The sequence below is a fragment of the Haliotis cracherodii genome, unplaced genomic scaffold (assembly GCF_022045235.1).
Source record: "Haliotis cracherodii isolate W230 unplaced genomic scaffold, xgHalCrac1.p SCAF_3, whole genome shotgun sequence".
Taxonomy (NCBI): domain Eukaryota; kingdom Metazoa; phylum Mollusca; class Gastropoda; order Lepetellida; family Haliotidae; genus Haliotis; species Haliotis cracherodii.
In genome coordinates, this window is record NW_027266286.1 from 20967702 (window position 1) to 20989763 (window position 22062).

Consider the following 22062-nt stretch of genomic DNA (forward strand, 5'->3'; position numbering starts at 1 on the left):
GTAGTCACCAGTTTGAAACTAGTGCCGTAAAGCTGGAGAAAGCTGCCTTCTGATTGGCTACTGATTTCTGGTCAGTCATTTCATTGGTCGGTCAAAATTCGCGAAACGTCGTTCTGACATGACCCGTAATGGGATGTCCTCAGATCTTTGTATAGCGGTAGCGAAAACTTAGATCTGATTTTAATGAGATTGCATGGAAAGATGGCTTGCCGGCATGTTGGTGAAGTGTGAGATGAGGTGAAATGGAATTATATAGCGACGTGTGTGTGCATGCGTGCGTGCTAGTCCCGACTGATGCTGATTTATAGTGCCAACTCCCACAGTTTAACATGAATACCCTTCTTAGACACAGCATACTGACTCCGAACCAAACAGTCCTTGTTTTAGCCCCTTATTGGGGCCAGACAGGGTAACAAGTACCATCTTTTAACGTCTTTTGTTATGATGAGGCCTGGGATCGAACTCTGTACCTTCCGCTCTCCAGGCAGTTGCTCTACCACTAGACCATGGAGGAGGTCTTGATTGCATGAACCAGTGGAAAGATGGCTTTGTTCGTGAACCCTCTGAAAGATGGCTCAGAAGGATAGCTTCTATGCATGTCAGCTATATTTGATGGATACTTAACATGTGACCCAGGGTAGGTGCGTTGTTAGCAAGAAAAGAAGGTGTGCACGACGTCTTCCCCAGGATTGATGGATGTCAACAGATGGATGGTTTGTATGTTACTGAAGACAGATGGATGGTTTGCATGTTACTAAGGACAGATGGATGGTTTGCATGTTACTAAGGACAGATGGATGGTTTGCATATTACTAGGGACAGATGGATGGTTTGCATGTTACTAAGGACAGATGGATGGTTTGCATGTTGCTGCAGCTTGATGGATGGTTTGTATATTACTAAGGACAGGTGGATGGTTTGCATGTTACTAAGGACAGGTGGATGGTTTGCATGTTACTAAGGACAGATGGATGGTCTGCATGTTACTAAGGACAGATGGATGGTCTGCATGTCACTAAGGACAGATGGATGGTTTGCATGTTGCTGCAGCTTGATGGATGGTTTGCATGTTACTAAGGACAGATGGATGGTTTGCATGTTACTAAGGACAGGTGGATGGTTTGCATGTTACTAAGGACAGGTGGATGGTTTGCATGTAACTAAGAACAGATGGATGGTTTGCATGTTACTAAGAACAGATGGATGGTTTGCATGTTACTAAGGACAGATGGATGGTTTGCATATTACTAGGGACAGATGGATGGTTTGCATGTTACTAAGGACAGATGGATGGTTTGCATGTTGCTGCAGCTTGATGGATGGTTTGCTTGTTACTAAGGACAGATGGATGGTTTGCATGTTACTAAGGACAGGTGGATGGTTTGCATGTTACTAAGGACAGGTGGATGGATTGCATGCTACTAAGGACAGATGGATGGTTTGCATGTTGCTGCAGCTTGATGGATGGTTTGCATATTACTGAGGACATGGATGGTTTGCATGTTACTGAGGACATGGATGGTTTGCATGTTACTAAGGACAGATGGATTGTTTGCATGTTTCTAGGGACAGATGGATGGTTTGTATGTTACTGAAGACAGATGGATGGTTTGCATGTTGCTGCAGCTTGATGGATGGTTTGCATGTTACTAAGGACAGGTGGATGGTTTGCATGTTACTAAGGACAGATGGATGGTCTGCATGTTACTAAGGACAGATGGATGGTTTGCATGTTGCTGCAGCTTGATGGATGGTTTGCTTGTTACTAAGGACAGATGGATGGTTTGCATGTTACTAAGGACAGATGGATGGTTTGCATGTTACTAAGGACAGATGGATGGTTTGCATGTTACTAAGGACAGATGGATGGTTTGCATGTTACTAAGGACAGATGGATGGTTTGCATGTTACTAAGGACAGGTGGATGGTTTGCATGTTACTAAGGACAGGTGGATGGTTTGCATGTTACTAAGAACAGATGGATGGTTTGCATGTTACTAAGAACAGATGGATGGTTTGCATGTTACTAAGGACAGATGGATGGTTTGCATATTACTAGGGACAGATGGATGGTTTGCATGTTACTAAGGACAGGTGGATGGTTTGCATGCTACTAAGGACAGATGGATGGTTTGCATGTTGCTGCAGCTTGATGGATGGTTTGCATATTACTGAGGACATGGATGGTTTGCATGTTACTAAGGACATGGATGGTTTGCATGTTACTAAGGACAGATGGATTGTTTGCATGTTACTAGGGACAGATGGATGGTTTGTATGTTACTGAAGACAGATGGATGGTTTGCATGTTACTAAGGACAGATGGATGGTTTGCATGTTACTAAGGACAGGTGGATGGTTTGCATGTTACTAAGGACAGATGGATGGTTTGCATGCTACTAGGGACAGATGGATGGTTTGCATGTTGCTGCAGCTAGATGGATGGTTTGCATGTTACTAAGGACAGATGGATGGTTTGCATGTTACTAAGGACAGGTGGATGGTTTGCATGTTACTAAGGACAGGTGGATGGTTTGCATGTTACTAAGGACAGGTGGATGGTTTGCATGTTACTAAGAACAGATGGATGGTTTGCATGTTACTAAGAACAGATGGATGGTTTGCATGTTACTAAGGACAGATGGATGGTTTGCAGGTTACTAGGGACAGTTGGATGGTTTGCGTCTTACTAAGGACAGGTGGATTGTTTGCATGTTACTAAGGACACAAGGATGGTTTGCATGTTACTAAGGACACATGGATTGTTTGCATGTTACTAAGGACACAAGGATTGTTTGCATGTTGCTGCAGCTTGATGGATGGTTTGCACGCTACTGATAGATGGATGGTTTGCATATTACTGAGGACAGATGGATGGTTTGAATTTACCTAGAAGTTACAGATAATGGAGGGATTGTATGTTACCTAGAATGGAGGGGTTGTATGTTACCAAGAATGGGTGGGGGTTTATGTAACCTGGAATGGATTGGCTGTATGTTACCTAGAAAGGATGGTTTGCATGTTACCGAGAATGGAGGGGTTTGTATGTTACCAAGAATGGAGGGGTTGTATGTTAACAAGAATGGGTGTGGGGTTATGTTACCGAGAATGTAGGGATTTGTATGTTACCGAGAATGGAGGGATTTGCACGTTACCGAGAATGGAGGGGTTGTATGTTAACTAGAATGGGTGTGGGGTTATGTTACCGAGAATGGAGGGATTTGTATGTTACCGAGAATGGAGGGATTTGTATGTTACCGAGAATGGAGGGATTTGCACGTTACCGAGAATGGAGGGGTTGTATGTTAACTAGAATGGGTGTGGGGTTATGTTACCGAGAATGGAGGGGTTGTATTTTTCCTACATGGCAGGCTGTACAAAATGGATGTTTTGCCTCTAAACTAGGGCGGATGCTTAAGTTGTTATTTGTAAACCTCCCTGAGACCGGTTGAGATTGTTATGCAGTCCCTGACTATGCAGGGATAGAACTACTAGCCAGTTTTGCTTATGTTAGAGGTATTCTATGGGCTAGTAAAATTTCAAACATGTTGGTTTTTTTTTTTATGTGTTATCACTATTCAGGCTAGTAGACTTTCTAGGTTAATTTCTACTATCCCTGTTAATGTCTTTTTGACTGAGGTCTTTCATGGGGGACAATCTTAATATAAGTGTGTGATTGAGTATGGTTTTATGCCGCTTTTAGCAAAATTCAAGCAATGTCACAGACAGAAATGGGCACCACACGTGGAGAATCAAACCTAGGTCTTCGACGTGATGAGCGAACGCTTTAACCACTACACCACCCCACCGCTCCATCTTAATAAAAGTGAACAAGTGAGTCAATGATTGACATTTAATGGTGTAAAGACTCTAGGCCAGGTAAACCTGTGAATGACAGTGAAAGAGTGAATGAGGGATATCAGCAAGTTTGTTCGAATACCAGTCTCAGTCGCTGACTCAACATGTTCAAGGGAATCTCCTCAGAATAGAGTGAGTGAGTGAGTATGGTTTTACCCGCTTTTAGCAATATTCCAGCAATATTACGGTGGGGGACACCAGAAATGGGCTGCACACATTGTACCCATGTCGGGAATCGAACCCGGGTCTTTGGCGTGACGATCGAACGTTTTAACCACTAGGCTACTCGACCGCCCCCCTCAGAATAGAGCAGAAAAGTTGTTACCTTTTTCCAACACATTAATTCAGGACACGCAAGATCCATTTTCGTGTGTAAAACTTGAGGCTAAACTATTTTGTTATGACTTATCCTCTACTACAAATCCCCCCACCCCTAGCTGATCCCCTTTGTATCCTCCCTGCTCTTACCTCAAAATGAGATAACTCCAGAGCCTTCCACAAAAATGAAAGTCCGACAACTGGTAGTCTAGTTCACGTACTTTGAGTACCCCCCTGACAAGTGTAAACTGGCACGGCTCCCATGGCCGAAAGCTACGTGATCTAGACTACCAGTTGTCGGACTTTTATTTTTGTGGAAGGCTCGGTGGCTGAGTGGGTTAGATCGCTGACTTTGTGTGCTGGCGATTAGGTGCCTCACCCTGGCAGGTGTGGGTTGGAATCCCGCACGGGACTCAACCCAAAAAAGTACTAGAATCTGTACTTTACTAAGAAAGTGTTATCCCAAATATAACATTAGTTACATTTGACCACTTTCTAAATGGCATTGTGTATTCATAACAGAAGTATATATGCACTTCAGGTCTTATGACCTGAGTCGACCAGTCCTTGTTTTAGCCCCATAATGCTGAGCACCAGGCACGGTGACAACTAACAAACAAACAACTGCTGGGATCACTACTAAACATGATGTGCGCTTCAGCTGTAACTACATCACTTCCTCTCGTTTCCATGATTTCTGGTTTATGAAACAAGGGCCCAAAGCAGTTAAAATTAAAAAACAAAGTCTTTAGCCTCAGAAAGTCTTTTGCCTCTAGCCACCTTAGAGTGCAAGTCTCATGGGCATATACAACTTTGCAGAATTGGATAGATTGTAACATTTAAAGCAGCGCGTAAATAAGGTGTATTTGCACTTGTCCTGTCTATCAACTTCAAAGGCTGAAAATAATTGGGGGGGGGGGGGGGGGGGGGAAGAGAAGCCGTTAAGAGGCTGGCTCCACAAATGGTCATGTGGGAGGTAATTTCCTTGAAAATTACATTCTTGATCGCACAAGCTGCCCCTCCGTTCACACCCACACAAGGAAGCCTCTGTTCACAGTCATGGTCAGCTGCACACCTTCCCGGTAAAGCAAACCTGTTCTTTAACCTACATATATCCCGCTCAGTGTGTCAAGATACCTTGTATCTATATCCCTCTAACTTTGTCAGGATATATTGTATCTATGTCCCTCTAACTTTGTCAAGATATATTGTATCTATGTCCCTCTAACTTTGTCAGGATACCTTGTATCTATATCCCTCTAACTTTGTCAGGATATATTGTATCTATATCCCTCTAACTTTGTCAGGATATATTGTATCTATGTCCCTCTAACTTTGTCAGGATACCTTGTATCTATATCCCTCTAACTTTGTCAGGATACCTTGTATCTATATCCCTCTAACTTTGTCAGGATACCTTTTATCTATATCCCTCTAACTTTGTCAGGATATATTGTATCTATGTCCCTCTAACTTTGTCAGGATATATTGTATCTATATCCCTCTAACTTTGTCAGGATATATTGTATCTATGTCCCTCTAACTTTGTCAGGATATATTGTATCTATATCCCTCTAACTTTGTCAGGATATATTGTATCTATGTCCCTCTAACTTTGTCAGGATATATTGTATCTATATCCCTCTAACTTTGTCAGGATATATTGTATCTATGTCCCTCTAACTTTGTCAGGATATATTGTATGTATGTCCCTCTAACTTTGTCAGGATATATTGTATCTATGTCCCTCTAACTTTGTCAGGATATATTGTATGTATGTCCCTCTAACTTTGTCAGGATATATTGTATCTATGTCCCTCTAACTTTGTCAAGATATATTGTATCTATATCCCACTAACTTTGTCAAGATATATTGTATCTGCATCCCTCTCAATCTGTCAAGATATATTGTATCTATATCCCCTCAATTTGTTGTGTGTTATATATTGTACGTATATTTTGTTAGAACAGCAGATTGTATTTGTATACTGAAACGCACACAATAATTGGTGAATACCAAGGCGGCTCTAAGAAGGATCACCCTTCAATTGACAGCATTGTATTACAATCAATAGTGCACATCAATATATTACAAAAAAGGAAAGGAAAGGTGTAGTTTGCCTTTATGCATTTCAAAAAGCTATTTGATCTTGAAAACAGACAAAAAGTATTGTATGTGTTACTGAATGATGGTATCCATGGTAACATTTTTCAAATTATCGAAAATATGTAAGCAGTAGTTAGGTCAACAGTATTATGTAATCAGGCAGGGAATCTTTCAGCATAATTGACCTAACTTAGTGGAGTAAAACAAGGGCGCATTATGAGCCCACGTATTAATGAACTTTTTGAAGATGGAATTCATATTTCAGAGGAAATGTTCAATATTATTGCTCTGCTTTTTGCCGATGATCTCATTATTTCAGATAAAATTACAGAACAGATAAAATGCATAACAGGATTATTGTGATATATTGGGTCTGGAAGTAATACTAAAAACCCAAACCAAGATTTTTTTTTTTTTAAATGGCAGGCCCCTCTCTAGTTATGAAAGATGGTCATTGAATAGTGGGGAACTAGAAGTAGTTAATTAGTAGCTATAAATATTGGGGATTAATGGTTACCTCGAAATTATTTTGGACAAAAGTGTGTAAGATTTTCTTGGAACATGCTAATATAGCCCTTTTCACTGTAAGATCCATAATACTGATAAGAGACTTCATCCAACCATATATAAATTCCCACCAATATTTGGTAGGAAAATAATCCCTAGTTTAATATATGGAAGCGAAATATGAGGATTTGTTTCTAAAGAAAGTATTGAATGTATTTATAAGAAATTTTGTAAATTTTAAATAGGGGTGGGGTATAGATTTCCAAATGCGGCCACCTATGGGGAATGTGGGAAACTTGCTTTAAGTTCTATTTATTATGTAAAATGTATTAAATATTGGTTAAGGTTATTAAATATGAATGATGATAGATACCCATTTCATCGTTGTATAATGATGAGAAATACATGTGACAGAAGGTACCCAAATTAGGAGACCAATATGAAGAATCTCCAAGTCAAATATGGATTTGGCCCAAGTGTTGGTAACTCAGATTTAACATCAAGTTAAGAGATTGTAATGTTCAAAACTGGCTCTCCTCAATGGTCTCAAACCCCTCTGTGGGATATTATACTCAATTGAAATCAAGTGTTTGATGAAAGAACTATATTGTTAATATCAGTATTTCTAAGTATAGAACTGCATTGTTAAAACTTAGAACTGGTTTATAACATTAGTGTCCAGAAATACATAAGAAAAATAATTTTTCGGATAATGAAGATGATTTTCTATTTCCACTATGTTAATGTTCTTGAAAATGAAGTGCACATAATCTTCAGATGTCCTCTGTACTCTCAAATAAGAAGTAAATACTTACTATGAAAATTTAAACATATTTTCAAAGCATGACATTATGGTATGCATAATGATGAGATGAATTTGAACATTGCAAAATATGCTTTTCATTTATTTTCTATAAGAGTGATTGAGTGAGTTGGGTTTAACACCGCTCTTAACACTGTTCCAGCTATATCACGGCATGTCAGCTTAATGTGGGAGGAAAGCCCGAAGTGATGCAGGTCTCAGACGTTTACCACTTCGGTGAAACCCACGAGCACGGGTATGGTGCTGACAAACCTAGAACCATAATCGGGGTGAACCGGGATGTGAACCCACAATCATAGGTTTCTGGCGTGCCCAAGGGACGCAACACTGCACAGTGAATCGCGGCGCCTCAGACAACTAGGCCACCCATGTCCCCATTTTGTATAAGAAATGAACTGTGAGCTTATATACTACTAAAAAAAGTTAAGAATCACCCGATTCTTTCATATTGGTAATTTTAATCTGTCATGGCATGAGAGATTAACTATTGTAATATGAAAGAATCACGTGATCCTCAACTTCTTTTGAGTAGTATACTTAATCTCAATATGCATGATACTAACATGGGCACAACTTCGCTAATTTTCACTGTAAGCAAAATAAAATTTACGATGATGTGCTTGGGGTGATTTGGGGGGATGCTTTCCCAGAGATTTAAAAAAATTAGATGCTCTTTAACGCTGTCTACATTTTGGGACCCTTTATGTTAGATTTGATTTGTAACAAATATTGTTTATATATTTATTATGTCTAATTAGTAATATATATGTGTTTCCCCCTCTAACACGTTATTCGATTTTCATTCAAGAAATATCTATGGTGACAAATGAAATTTGAACATTAAAACGAATTGATATTACTTGTGTGAGTGTTTACATGTTTATTCATGTGTGTAAAGATTCTGATTTTCAAGTTAAACGAATATATCCTCTCAATTTGTCAATATATATTGCATATATAAATCTGTCAAAATGTGAAGGATATATTTCATCAATATCACTGTCAAGGCGTCATGATTTATTGATCGTATATCCCTTTCAATGTCAGGATATATATCATATGTACATCAATGTCAATCATATATTGTATATTATGATATCCCACTCAGTCTGTTATTGTTAGGGTATATTGAATAATCTTTGTCAATTAAATAATAGTGTCTGTCTACAAAACACACCATTTATAGTTCAAAACCTCAATAGTATAGATATCTTCATACAGGGTTCATCAATGTGTTTTTAGGTAGGTGGGTGAGTGAGTGAGTGAGTGATGGGGTGGGTGGGATTGTGAGTGAGTGAGTGAGTGAGTGAGTGAGTGATGGGGTAGGTGGGATTGTGAGTGAGTGAGTGAGTGATGGGGTGGGTGGGATTGTGAGTGAGTGAGTGAGTGATGGGGTGGGTGGGATTGTGAGTGAGTGAGTGAGTGATGGGGTGGGTGGGATTGTGAGTGAGTGAGTGAGTGATGGGGTGGGTGGGATTGTGAGTGAGTGAGTGAGTGAGTGAGTGAGTGATGGGGTAGGTGGGATTGTGAGTGAGTGAGTGAGTGATGGGGTGGGTGGGATTGTGAGTGAGTGAGTGAGTGATGGGGTGGGTGGGATTGTGAGTGAGTGAGTGAGTGAGTGATGGGGTAGGTGGGATTGTGAGTGAGTGAGTGAGTGAGTGATGGGGTAGGTGGGATTGTGAGTGAGTGAGTGAGTGAGTGAGTGAGTGATGGGGTGGGTGGGATTGTGAGTGAGTGAGTGAGTGATGGGGTGGGTGGGATTGTGAGTGAGTGAGCGAGCGAGCGAGCGAGCGTGCGTGCGTGCGTGAGTGAGTGAGTGAGTGAGTGAGTGAGTGAGTGAGTGAGCGAGTGAGCTAGCTTTGGTTTTACACCGCTTTCAGCAATATTCAAGAAATATCACGGTGGGAACACCAGAAATGGGCTTTACACATTGTACTCATGTCGGGAATTGAACCTGGGTCTTAGGCAAAATGAGCAAATGCTTTAACCACTAGCCTGTCAGACACCGCAATGTTGAAGTTTATGGGGTTATTGTCATTGTGTACAACTATCACAACCCATCTGTAAGCTTATTTTAATGTGTATAAATACACCCACCCATCTACACTCAAAGCCATTGAAAACGCGATTGTTTCTGAAGAGTGCACTTGTGAAAAGGGTAATTGCCAAAAACTTTTTTAAATATAATGAAAGTGCTGTGAGGGATATGTGTCCCCCTGTGACAGTTCGGGTTCGAAACTCAGACCATCTTGGAGCAATGAGTCTGAAAGTGAAAAACGCAACTGTGAACACTGCACAGAAACATGGCCACATGCTGCATGCGAAAAGCCAGATCCCCAGTCCTTTCCAAGCACACAAGAAAATGGTCATGTGTCACTTGTTCAATATGCCAAGACTCGACCAAGCCAGCAGGAACCAAGAGAGCAAGAAGGGGCAACTCAAGTGACTGATGCCAGACGTTTTAACGTCCATCCATGCACAACAACTTGACTGTGGCATCGTTTCAACACAACGTGGACAGCTGGTGATCGTCTGAGACGTGGTGCAGCACCTGTGACGACACCTCGGCTGGACCATCACATCCATCTTTTGTACATTCATCAGAACAGATTCCAAGCAGCCATAGATACAGTGAGAGAGAGAGTATGGTTTTATGCCGCTTTTAGCAATATTCCAGCAAATTCATGGCAGGGGGCGCCAGAAATGGGCTTCACACATTTTACCCATGTCAGCAATTGAACCCAGGTCTTCGGCGTGACCAGCGAACGCTTTAACCACTAGGCTACCAGACCGCCCCCGTAGATACAGCCAGGACGACTTTGGGACCAGTCAATGCTGCATCAGCCCCCAAAACATCAGAAGGCACCTGGCTGCATTTGGCATACAGTGCCATCCTCATCAGACCCTGCTACACTGACACAGGATTGCCAGACAGCGATGGGCAGCTATTGGGAGCGATCTGCAGAATACACTTTAGGCATATGTCTCCTCAGACAAGTCGCGTTAAAAACGTTTTCCGGATGGACGTCGCAGTATCTATCAACGTAGGGAAGAACACTTTGCTGACAACTGTGTTTCAGACACAGGTCCCTTTGGAGGAGGCGATGTAATGGTATAGGGTGTCATCAATGCTCGTTTCCGGTCACAGTTGGTGGTTATCCAAGGCAACCTCAATGCCCCAGGTTATGTGAACATTACCCTTCGTCCAGCACTATTGCCATTACTGGCTCAACATGGCGCCCGACATCAGCTTGTCTTCCAGCATGACAATGCACGTGCACACACTGCAAGGTTCACAGGAGACTTTCTGACCAGGAACAACATCCGAGTGATGAACGGGTCTGACATGTCACCTGACATGAATCCAGTTGAACACTTGTGGGACGAGCTTGGACGGAGGGTTTGAACTCAACAGCAACCACCTCAGACAGTGGCGGAGCTGACACAATCCCTACAACATCACTGGCAAAACATCCCACAATGTTTCCTGAGGCGTCTGTGTCAGTCCAAGCCTCGGCAACTACAGGCATGCATCAGAGCATACTACTGATCCTCAGTTAACTTTCCTTTGTTCATCCACGGGCGTGTTTTTACGGACCTTATTGTTAACATTTTCATGTGAGGGTTATGTTTGTCATTAGTGTTGGTTTCATTTTACTTTCACTGTACTAAAATACGCACCATCTGAACCTTGAATTGCGTTTTCAATGGCTTTTAGTATATGAGCTTATCATCAATGTGTATAAATATACACACCCATCTATGAGCTTACCGTCAATGTATAAAAATATACCCGTCCATCTATGAGCTTATCATCAATGTGTATAAATATACCCACCCATCTATGAGCTTACCGTCAATGTATAAAAATATACCCACCCATCTATGAGCTTATTGCCAATATGTACAAGAGTCATCAGAAAGATGACATATCCCCCCGGCAGCTGTCTGTAAAGTAACCACTACTAAATGTGCAATTCTGTATGTAATGAGTCAACAGAATGTTCTTTTAGAAGCATACATTGTTTACCCACTGAATGGTTTTCGAATTCTGGCCCGGAAACGAACCCGTTCCCCAATGGAGTCTAGGTCCAACTTCTTTCCATAAAAATTGTAAAAAATAAAAATTAGAAAAAACCCAAAATATCAAAAGGCACCACTTCAGTATGTGCCTGATAGATTTGCCAAGTTTCGATCAAATACACTGAATGGTTTTTGAATTCTGCCCCGGAAAAGGAAATGATTACGGACGGACAAACGGACGGACAGACAGACTGGCTGATCGCTATATCCCCCGGCATTATATGCCGGGGGGATAATAATATACCCACCCATCTATGAGCTAGTTGTCAATATGAATAACTATACCCACCCATCTATGCGCTAGTTGTCAATATGAATGAATATACCCACCCATCTATGAGCTAATTGTCAATGTGAATAAATATACCCACCCATCTATGAGCTAATTGTCAATGTGAATAAATATACCCACCCATCTATGAGCTTATTGTCAATGTGTATAAATATACCCATCCATGAATCAGTTTGTCAATATGTATAAATATACCTACCCATCTATGAGTTAGTTGTCAATATGAATAAATATACCCACCCATCTATGAGCTTATTGTCAATATGTATAAATAGACCCACCAATCTATGAGTGAGTGAGTACGGTTTTACGCCGCTTTTAGCAATATTCCAGCAATATCACGGCAGGGGGAAACCAGAAATGGGCTTCACACATTGTACCCATGTCGGGAATCGAACCCGAGTCTTCGGCGTGACGAGCAAACGCTTTAACCACAAGGCTACCCAACCGCCCCACCAATCTATGAGCTAATTGTCAATGTGAATAAATATACCCACCCATCTATGAGCTTACCGTCAATGTATATTAAATATACCCACCCATCTATGAGATTATTGTCAATGTGTATAAATATACCCACCCATCCATGAGCTTATTGTCAATGTATAAAAATATACCCACCCATCTATGAGCTTATTGTCAATGTGTATAAATATACCCACCCATCTATGAGCTTACCGTCAATGTATATTAAATATACCCACCCATCTATGAGATTATTGTCAATGTATATTAAATATACCCACCCATCCATGAGCTTATTGTCAATGTGTATAAATATACCCACCCATCTATGAGCTTATTGTCAATGTAGATAAATATACCCACCCATCTATGAGCTTATTGTCAATGTGTATAAAAATACTCACCCATCTATGAGCTTATTGTCAATGTGTATAAAAATACCCACCCATCTATGAGCTTATTGTCAATGTAGATAAATATACCCACCCATCTATGAGCTTATTGTCAATGTGTATAAAAATACCCACCCATCTATGAGCTTATTGTCAATGTAGATAAATATACCCACCCATCTATGAGCTTATTGTATATATGTATAAATATACCAACCAATCTGAGCTTATTGTCAATATGTATATATATACCCACCAATCTGAGCTTATTGTAAATATGTATAAATATACCCACCCTATGACATTCTTGTTATTGTGTATAAATATGCTCATCCATCTATAAGGTTATTGTTAATGTGTATCAACATACCCACTGATCTATGAATTATGTTGCCAATATGTATCAACATACCCACTGATCTATGAATTATGTTGCCAATATGTATCAACATACCCACTGATCTATGAAGTATGTCGCCAATACAAATCAACATACCCATCCATTAATTCGGTCATTGTCAACATTTACCAACATACCCACTGATCTATGAATTATGTTGCCAATATGCATATACATACCTACTGATCTATGAATTATGTCGCCAATACGAATCAACATACCCATCCATCAATTCGGTCATTGTCAACATTTACCAACATACCCACTGATCTATGAATTATGTTGCCAATATGCATAAACATACCCACTGATCTATGAATTATGTTGCTGATATGCATAAACATGCCCACTGATTTATGAATTATGTTGCCAATATGTATCAACATACACACTGATCCATGAATTATGTTGCCAATATGTATCAACATACCCACTGATCTATGAATTATGTTGCCAATATGTATCAACATTCCCACTGATAAATGAATTATGTGCCAATATGTATCAACACACCCACTGATCTATGAATTGTTGCCAATATGCATAAACATACCCACTGATCTATGAAATATGTTACGAGTATGCATTAAAATACCCACTGATCTATGAATTATGTTGCCCATATTTATCAACATGCCCACTGATATATGAATTATGTGCCAATATGTATCAACACACCCACTGACCTATGAATTATGTTGCCAATATGCATAAACATACCCTCTGATCTATGAAATATGTTCCGAGTATGCATTAAAATACCCACTGATCTATGAATTGTGTTGCCAATATTTATCAACATACCCACTGATCTATGAATTATGTTGCCAATATGTATCAACATACCCACTGATCTATGAATTATGTTGCCAATATGTATCAACACACCCACTGACCTATGAATTATGTTGCCAATATGTATCAACATACCCACTGATCTATGAATTGTTGCCAATATGTATCAACATACCCACTGATCTATGAATTATGTTGCCAATATGTATCAACATACCCAACATATGGCAGCAGTTTTTTGTGTATAACTTTCCCGTTAATATAGTCTACTCCTATTGTGTGTATCAGGTGAAAATCAATTACCGGGAGTGAAAAACTTGAACAAGTCTGTTCTCATGCCCATAAATCAGTTACAAGGACCACACGATGTACACAATCTTTGGCGTTTCATGGCGTCACAGTGTTGTACATCACCAGTTCATAACATTGTGCAGCTCATATTCTGGTGCTGCAGCCTGATTCAGTTGGCTGCACCTAGTGCAGGTGGTAAAACAGAATGAAACTGTTCCCTGCAGTAACTATATACATGTTTTGTTTGTTGTTAAACGTCGCACACAGCAATATTCCAGCTATATGACGGCAACTATATACATGTATGAGGATGTAACAATATACCCCCCCCCCCCCCCGTGCCAATATGCAACAGTATACACCTGTGTCAATATATAACAATATATCCTGCTGTGCCAGTATGTAACAATATATCCTCCTGTGCCAGTATGTAACAATATAACCCCCTTGTGCCATTTAGTAACACTATACCTTCCTGTGCCAGTATGTGACACTATACCCCCTTGTGCCAGTATGTAATATACGCTCCTGTGCCGGTATTAAACACCATAACCTCCTGTCCCAGTATGTAATATACCCCCTTGTGCCAGTATTTAACACCATAACCTTCTGTGCCAGGGTGTAACACTATACCCTCCTGTCCCAGTATGTAATATACCCTCCTGTGCCAGTATTTAACACCATAACCTTCTGTGCCAGTGTGTAACACTATACCCTCCTGTGCCAGTATTTAACGTCATAACCTTCTGTGCCAGTATGTAATAATATACCCTCCTGTGACAGTATGCAATAATAACTCCCTATGTCCCAGTATGTAACAATACACCCCCCTGTGCCAGTATGTAACGATACCCTCTCCTGTGCCAGTGTGCAACAGCATATCCTCCTGTGCCAGTATGTAACAATATAACCCCCTTGTGCCAGTGTGTAACACTATACCCTTCTGTGCCAGTATGTAACAATATAACCTCCAGTGCCAGTTTGTAACACTATACCTTCCTGTGCCAGTATGTAGCACTATACCCCCTTGTGCCAGTATGTAATATACCCTCCTGTGCCGGTATTAAACACCATAACCTCCTGTCCCAGTATGTAATATACCCCCTTGTGCCAGTATTTAACACCATAACCTTCTGTGCCAGTGTGTAACAATATACCCTCCTGTGCCAGTATTTAACGTCATAACCTTCTGTGCCAGTGTGTAACACTATACCCTCCTGTGCCAGTATGTTATATTCCCTCCTGTACTAGTATTAAAGAATATATCCTGCTGTGCCAGTATGTAATAACATACCCTCCTGTGACAGTATGCAATAATAACTCCCCATGTCCCAGTATGTAACAATACACCCCCCTGTGCCAGTATGTAACAATACCCTCTCCTGTGCCAGTGTGCAACAGTATATCCTCCTGTGCCAGTATGTAACAATATAACCCCCTTGTGCCAGCGTGTAACACTATACCCTTCTGTGCCAGTATGTAACAATATAACCTCCAGTGCCAGTGTGTAACACTATACCTTCCTGTGCCAGTATGTAACACTATACCCCCTTGTGCCAGTATGTAATATACCCTCCTGTGCCGGTATTAAACACCATAACCTCCTGTCCCAGTATGTAATATACCCTCCTGTGCCAGTATTTAACACCATACCCTTCTGTGTCAGTATGTAACACTATACCCCCTTGTGCCAGTATGTAATATACCCTCCTGTGCCGGTATTAAACACCATAACCTCCTGTCCCAGTATGTAATATACCCTCCAGTGCCAGTATTTAACACCATACCCTTCTGTGCCAGTATGTAACACTATACTCTCCTGTGCAGGATGTAACAATATACCCCCTGTGCTAGTGTGTAACACTATAGTCTCCTGTCTCAGTATGTAACACTATACCCTCCTGTCCCAGTATGTAACAATATACCCTCCTGTGCCAGTATGTAACACTATACCCTCCTGTGCCAGTATATAACAATATAGAATTAGAATAGAAACTAAATTAAATGACAAGTTTACAAGAGTTTTCGATTTGTTACAGTTAGAACTCAATCTGGCATTTGTTGTCTTGTTGAATGAAGACTGAAGCATGGTTCCCACTTGTGTAGTGCATGGAAACTTCTGGACAATTTTAGCCTCCTTTTGGGGCTTTCAAGAAAACATTTCTTACCACATCTAAATGGACTCACAAAAGTCAGTGAGCGAGCGAGTTGGGTTTACGCCACTTTGAACATACATGTATTCCAGTAATATCACGGCATGTCGGCTTAATGAGGGACAAAAGTGATACAGGTCTCAGACATTTACCACTTTGGTGAAACCCATGAGCAAGCTTACAGTGCTGACAAACCTGGAAAAATAATCGGGGCGAACAGGGATCCGAACCCATATTCATGGGTTTCTGGAGTGCCCAAGGGACGCAACTCTGAATAGCGACTTGCGGTGCCTTAGATGAATGGGCCACCCATAACCCCGCCAACTCACAAAAGTAATAGCAAGAAATATGTATGAGGGCCCAGGCCCAGAGACTCCTGGCTGCTTAAGATTATACCAATTTCCATGTACGCAGAGTAAGAGGGAGCCATGTTAAGGCATGCTTCAGGATTATCTTCAGCCTTATAAGTGCATCATGTAGCCTCATAAAACAGATAAACCCTCCACATTTGTATAGAGTAAATAAACACAAGGCTAAAGATAAGTAAGATAAGCTTTTAAGTTGGTAATGTTTATTTCATCGCCAACATTACCACAATCTGAAGACCTTGGTACAATATCTGATACTAGTACATGTAGTGAAATAATATTATTATTCACCATGTCCTGTTATAAAATTATCGGCATGGTAATATCCAAATCCTACCATGTCCCGAAGTAGTGATCATCTTGAAATATACGCTCAAATGATTAACTACACAATATCTTTTTATGGAAGATTTTGTCAGTCTGCAAGAAACAATCTGAAATAAAGTTAACTACAAGAAAGTATGACTTTTCGAACACATGAAATAACAAAATTTAAAAAAAAGGCAATAACATTTCAACAAAGAACATTAAGCCTGAAAGGGAACTTCATTAAACATGACAAGGTCAACACCTTTCTCTCCCAAACACATTCACACTTACTTACACTTACTTACCTTGATGTGTTTTCACTGAGTGTTTAGCAACCCGTAACCTGTATCCTTATTTGCCTTAAACCCCATCAAGAATTATCTGTCTCAAATGAAAGTACCATAACTCAAACACAATCAGTTCTTTCTTAAATCCCTAATCATTTTCATGCACTCTAAACAATTTTCTCCACATTAGTCTTAAATCGGCCCTACCTGAAGGTGTTTATATTAGCATATACTTCAACGAATGATGAGTGAGTGAGTGAGTGAGTATGGTTTTACGCCGCTTTTAGCAATATTCCAGCAATATCACAGCGGGGATCACCAGAAATGGGCTTCACACATTGTACCCATGTCGGGAATCGAACCTGGGTCTTTGGTGTGACAAGGGAATGATGAATCAGTACTTCATCATATCCAGTGGCATATTAACCCGATCAGTGTGTTGTGACAAGCTGTTATGTCATAATGTGTCTCAATCTGAAAAGCGCTGTTTTATTCTGCCTATGCTAACTTACTTCAAAACAAAAGTGTAAACAAAATTGTAAATTTCATTCCAATTATGAAAATAGTCAACAGACAAAACATGTCCATCTGACTTCTATCTTAAAAAAACAAAAAGTTTTCATTGAAGATTTGTATGAATAAAAGGATAATGGTATAGTATGAAGGAGAGAGCAAAAAATATTTAACTTCTCACCAACAGTGATTTTTACCAAAAGAAGTCTGAAGGTAAATGAGCTGTACATCATATCCTGCAGGAGTTTCATCATGCAGTGGTCAGTCTTCTGTACAGTTTAGACAGCCAAGAGAAAGAAAAAGGCATAAAAATAATTCAATGGAATACTCCTAATGAATAGTGTGAGGATGTCTACATAAGACTGGATTACTTTCGAGTGTCAACACATTAATGGAATTGCCAACAAAAATACAAATATTTGATACAATGTGACTGGACGATTGTGACACTGTATCAAATAATAGTATTTTTGTTTTTGTTAGAGATAATTACACGTATTACCCATGATTTAGAAATAACCCAGTTCATAAAAACCGTTGTGCACTGGTGCAAATATCACTTCACACACATCAGCATTGTGTGTACATCACCCGGACGGCATTGTTCACGGCATTTGACAATTGTGATCCAAAACAGTGGTTGTTATAAGTGTATTTTTCTAAAGGGGAGCTCATAAGTATTAAGAGATAATGGGTCATAAAGAAATTATTAGCTCTGCTTGTGTGTCATGCTGATTTTACAAAACTCATGTGTGTATTTATGTATTACCCTTGCTCTCGCACTGTGAATACAAGAATTTTGACACCTGTTTCGTAAAATCAGTATGACACTTGCTCGTACGATAATCTCTAACGTGTAGACACTCAACAGTAATCCAGACTTGCATGTGTAGACATCGAATGCCAAGCCAACCAAGTGTCAGGCACTGGGTACTGGGAGTGGTGGGTATTGTGTATGCATATAATAGGACAGATGATGTTAACGTAGCATGTAAACTGTCACCACTTTCACGTCTCATTCACACAACGCAGAAAAAATTGAAACAACACAGTGAAAAGTCAAAGGCCATGTCAGTTTGAAGTGGTTTTATGCAAAATTCTCAAAAAGAGAAATAAACCCACAAGACAAACTCGATAAAGTAACCATGGTAACCTAAGCATGAAACAGTGCACAAAAAGCATACTTTCCTGAACTCAAGACTCGGCATCATACACAAGACATAAATGATCATTTTCATGCAATGGAATTTCCTCCAACAGCACTCCATGAAGACATGGCCTGCACACAAGTCATAATCACATGGCCAGAAATGAAGCCACATCTGGTACACACTTCCAATAATCATTTATGTTTCAGATATACAAGGACATATTCCAAAACAACAGGGTACGAAATTCAAGAAAAGTTCTTTGCGTTTGCATGTCTAGACTGCCATCAATCTCGTCAAAATCAGATCTTTTACAACACATGATAAAGGCCATTCTGACTGAACATCCGACAACCCTCCCTCGAAAGTGGCAACTAGAAAGCTCAATCTTAGGAAGGAAGTGTGGGTCCTTGAGCCAGTCTAGTTTCTTTACTGCCATGATTCAAAAACATTTGATTTTAAAAATTAAACCCCTAGAACACAAACAGTCCATCGATGGTACTCCATATTGGGTGCGGATACCACAGCACAACCTCTAATACAGACAGGCTGTTCAAGTTGGTCTTCCTCTGAATGCTTGGTTGACCCTGACCGAGAATTTAGAAGCCTTGACACCGATTGGCTGATAAGTTATGGAAAGGTTGTCATATCTTCAGGGGTATCATATCAGAGTAAAATATCTAATTTTAATTAAATATGATTGTAATGGCCCTTGTTTTCATAAGTAATGGGTCACTTCACACTGAAGTATTCTAAGTAATCTGAAACGCTTATGTGAGAAAATAGCCTCGGAAATGTCTGCCTTGAGGATAATGTCCTTGTATCTACTGTATCACAATAATTATAAGGTATAAACTTAATAACCTCTTGCTCTATATAGATTTTCCAGTACTTCCCAGCATTTGGAAACTGTTCCACCAGACGTTCGTAGACAACCCTCGCATCTTCAATCTTTTTCATCTAAAATAATAAACAAGAAATTGAATGAATCTATTGCTTATGTGTTGAAAGTCATTTATTGATATTCATATGAATATGATAATTTCAAATACATGTATGATGGTTCATGCAGTTAAAAGATGGTTTTACATTTCCAATCTGAATAGTACAGAATTGAAGATGGTGGCATCTTTAGGATGCTGACTGCTAGGAATGTCCATCTACATGTAAGGTCATTATTAATAATGTATGTGTTATTCATTAATCTGGAAATTTGGAAACCAAGACAAGCTTTTCAGGTATGTCAACATTGTAATTAAAGGGGTTATGCTGCATTTCTAAAAGTTGTCTAAAACTTTAAAAACAATACATAGGTTCTCATGAATTTAAACTCATGGTTGGCAACTGTTTGTTTGTAAATATTGCACCAGCAATATTCCAGCTATATGTCTGGACAAGACAATCCAGTGATTAGCATTATGAGCATCAATTGGGATACAATGACATGCATGAAGCAAGTCAGCGAGCCTGACCACCCGATCCCGTTAGTTGCCCCTTCTTTACTACAAGCAGGGGTTGATGAAGACCAATTCTAACCAAGAAGCAACTGTTAAAAAATGTGAAAAACATGTGGTTCTTTGGTGTTTTACGTTTTCATTTCAAACCTGAAAGTTCGGGAAAAGATACTCCTACATGGATGCAATGTTGATACTTGTATATGCATTCCATCACAATTCTATTCCAATCAATCATATAGTCTGTGTTTAATAACATTACAGCTATACAGCAGACTGTACTGGTGTACTCATATGTGAGAGACCAACAAGCACTGTGCCACCTTGCTCCCCTCAACACAAGTCACTCATGAGTTGCCTTTAGAAATATTCAAGTAAAGTCAGGACGTTGGTTGGTTGGTTTTTTTGTTTAACACCCCACTCAGCAATATTCCAGCTATATAAGGGCGGTCTTTAAATAATCGAGTCTGGACCACACAATCAAGTGATTGACATCATGAGCATCGATCCGCGCAGTTGGGATCGATGACATGCATCAACCAAGTCAGCGAGCCTGACCACCTGATCCCATTAGTCGCCTTTTACGACAAGCATAGTCACCGTTTACGGCAAGCATGGGTTGCTGAAGACCTATTCTACCCCGGAATCTTCACGGGTCTAAAGTCAGGAAGAGCGACACCAGAAATTGACTTGTAAGGAATTTAACCAAGGCCTTCAGTGTGACGAGCAAATGCTATGAAACTTGTTAACATGCTGTACCTGCGCATCTCTGATGAGAATACTCCAGGCCTCAGTATCTGATGGGTAGGCTTTGATCCTCCGCTCTGCCTTCACGATCTTGTCGGCAATGTAGCCTTGCTCCTGAAACATCAACGCCAATTAAAATAACCACACACTGATTTATCCAGGATTTTAAAACTAGGTGTCCTTACCAGGCTAATGGGGAAAAAAAATATGTTATTCTGTATAACATTAGGATTTTTTAAAGTTCTTATTTAACAATGATTTATTAAGTTTTCCAAACGTAATGACCTTGACTGGGAAATTGGTGGGAAGATTCAGGAAAGTGTTCAAAAATTCAATTTTTTTTTAAAATGTTCTTATTTTTATACATTCTGAAGAATTGGGAATTTCTTTATTTCAAATACGAAATTTTTACAATCATTTGATGGACATTTAAATTCGCATTTGGGAAATTTTACTGAAAATTAATGAAGAACTGGGACCAAATGTTGGTGTCATTACAAACCTTTGTCCCTATGTCAATCTTTATCAGTTCAAAGTCAAACAGTACCGTGACTTGAAATGTTTGATCCACATTCAGTCAACACTACTAGTCTTTAGTCATCACGTTAAATTGTGATGTTAAATAATGATGGATATTGTCGAGAACAGTTACATAGATAATACATATGTCACAAAGAGCAGCAAAATGTAAGCACACTATCACAACTTGCAGACCTAACCATATCAAATACTAAAACATACATCTGTGAGAA

The 22062-nt window shown here is 39.8% G+C and overlaps 1 protein-coding gene across 1 annotated transcript in view; it reads right to left on the minus strand.

Moving 5' to 3' along the window:
* The window catches only part of LOC139474371 (cleavage stimulation factor subunit 3-like), a 57601-nt gene that overhangs the window by 30651 nt on the left and 4888 nt on the right, over positions 1 to 22062 (minus strand). Inside the window, exons 2-3 of the mRNA XM_071257357.1 lie at positions 21323 to 21424; positions 19974 to 20069 (exon numbers count right to left, since the gene is read on the minus strand). Coding sequence (XP_071113458.1) covers positions 19974 to 20069; positions 21323 to 21424 — 198 coding nt within the window. The remainder of the gene's footprint in view (positions 1 to 19973; positions 20070 to 21322; positions 21425 to 22062) is intronic.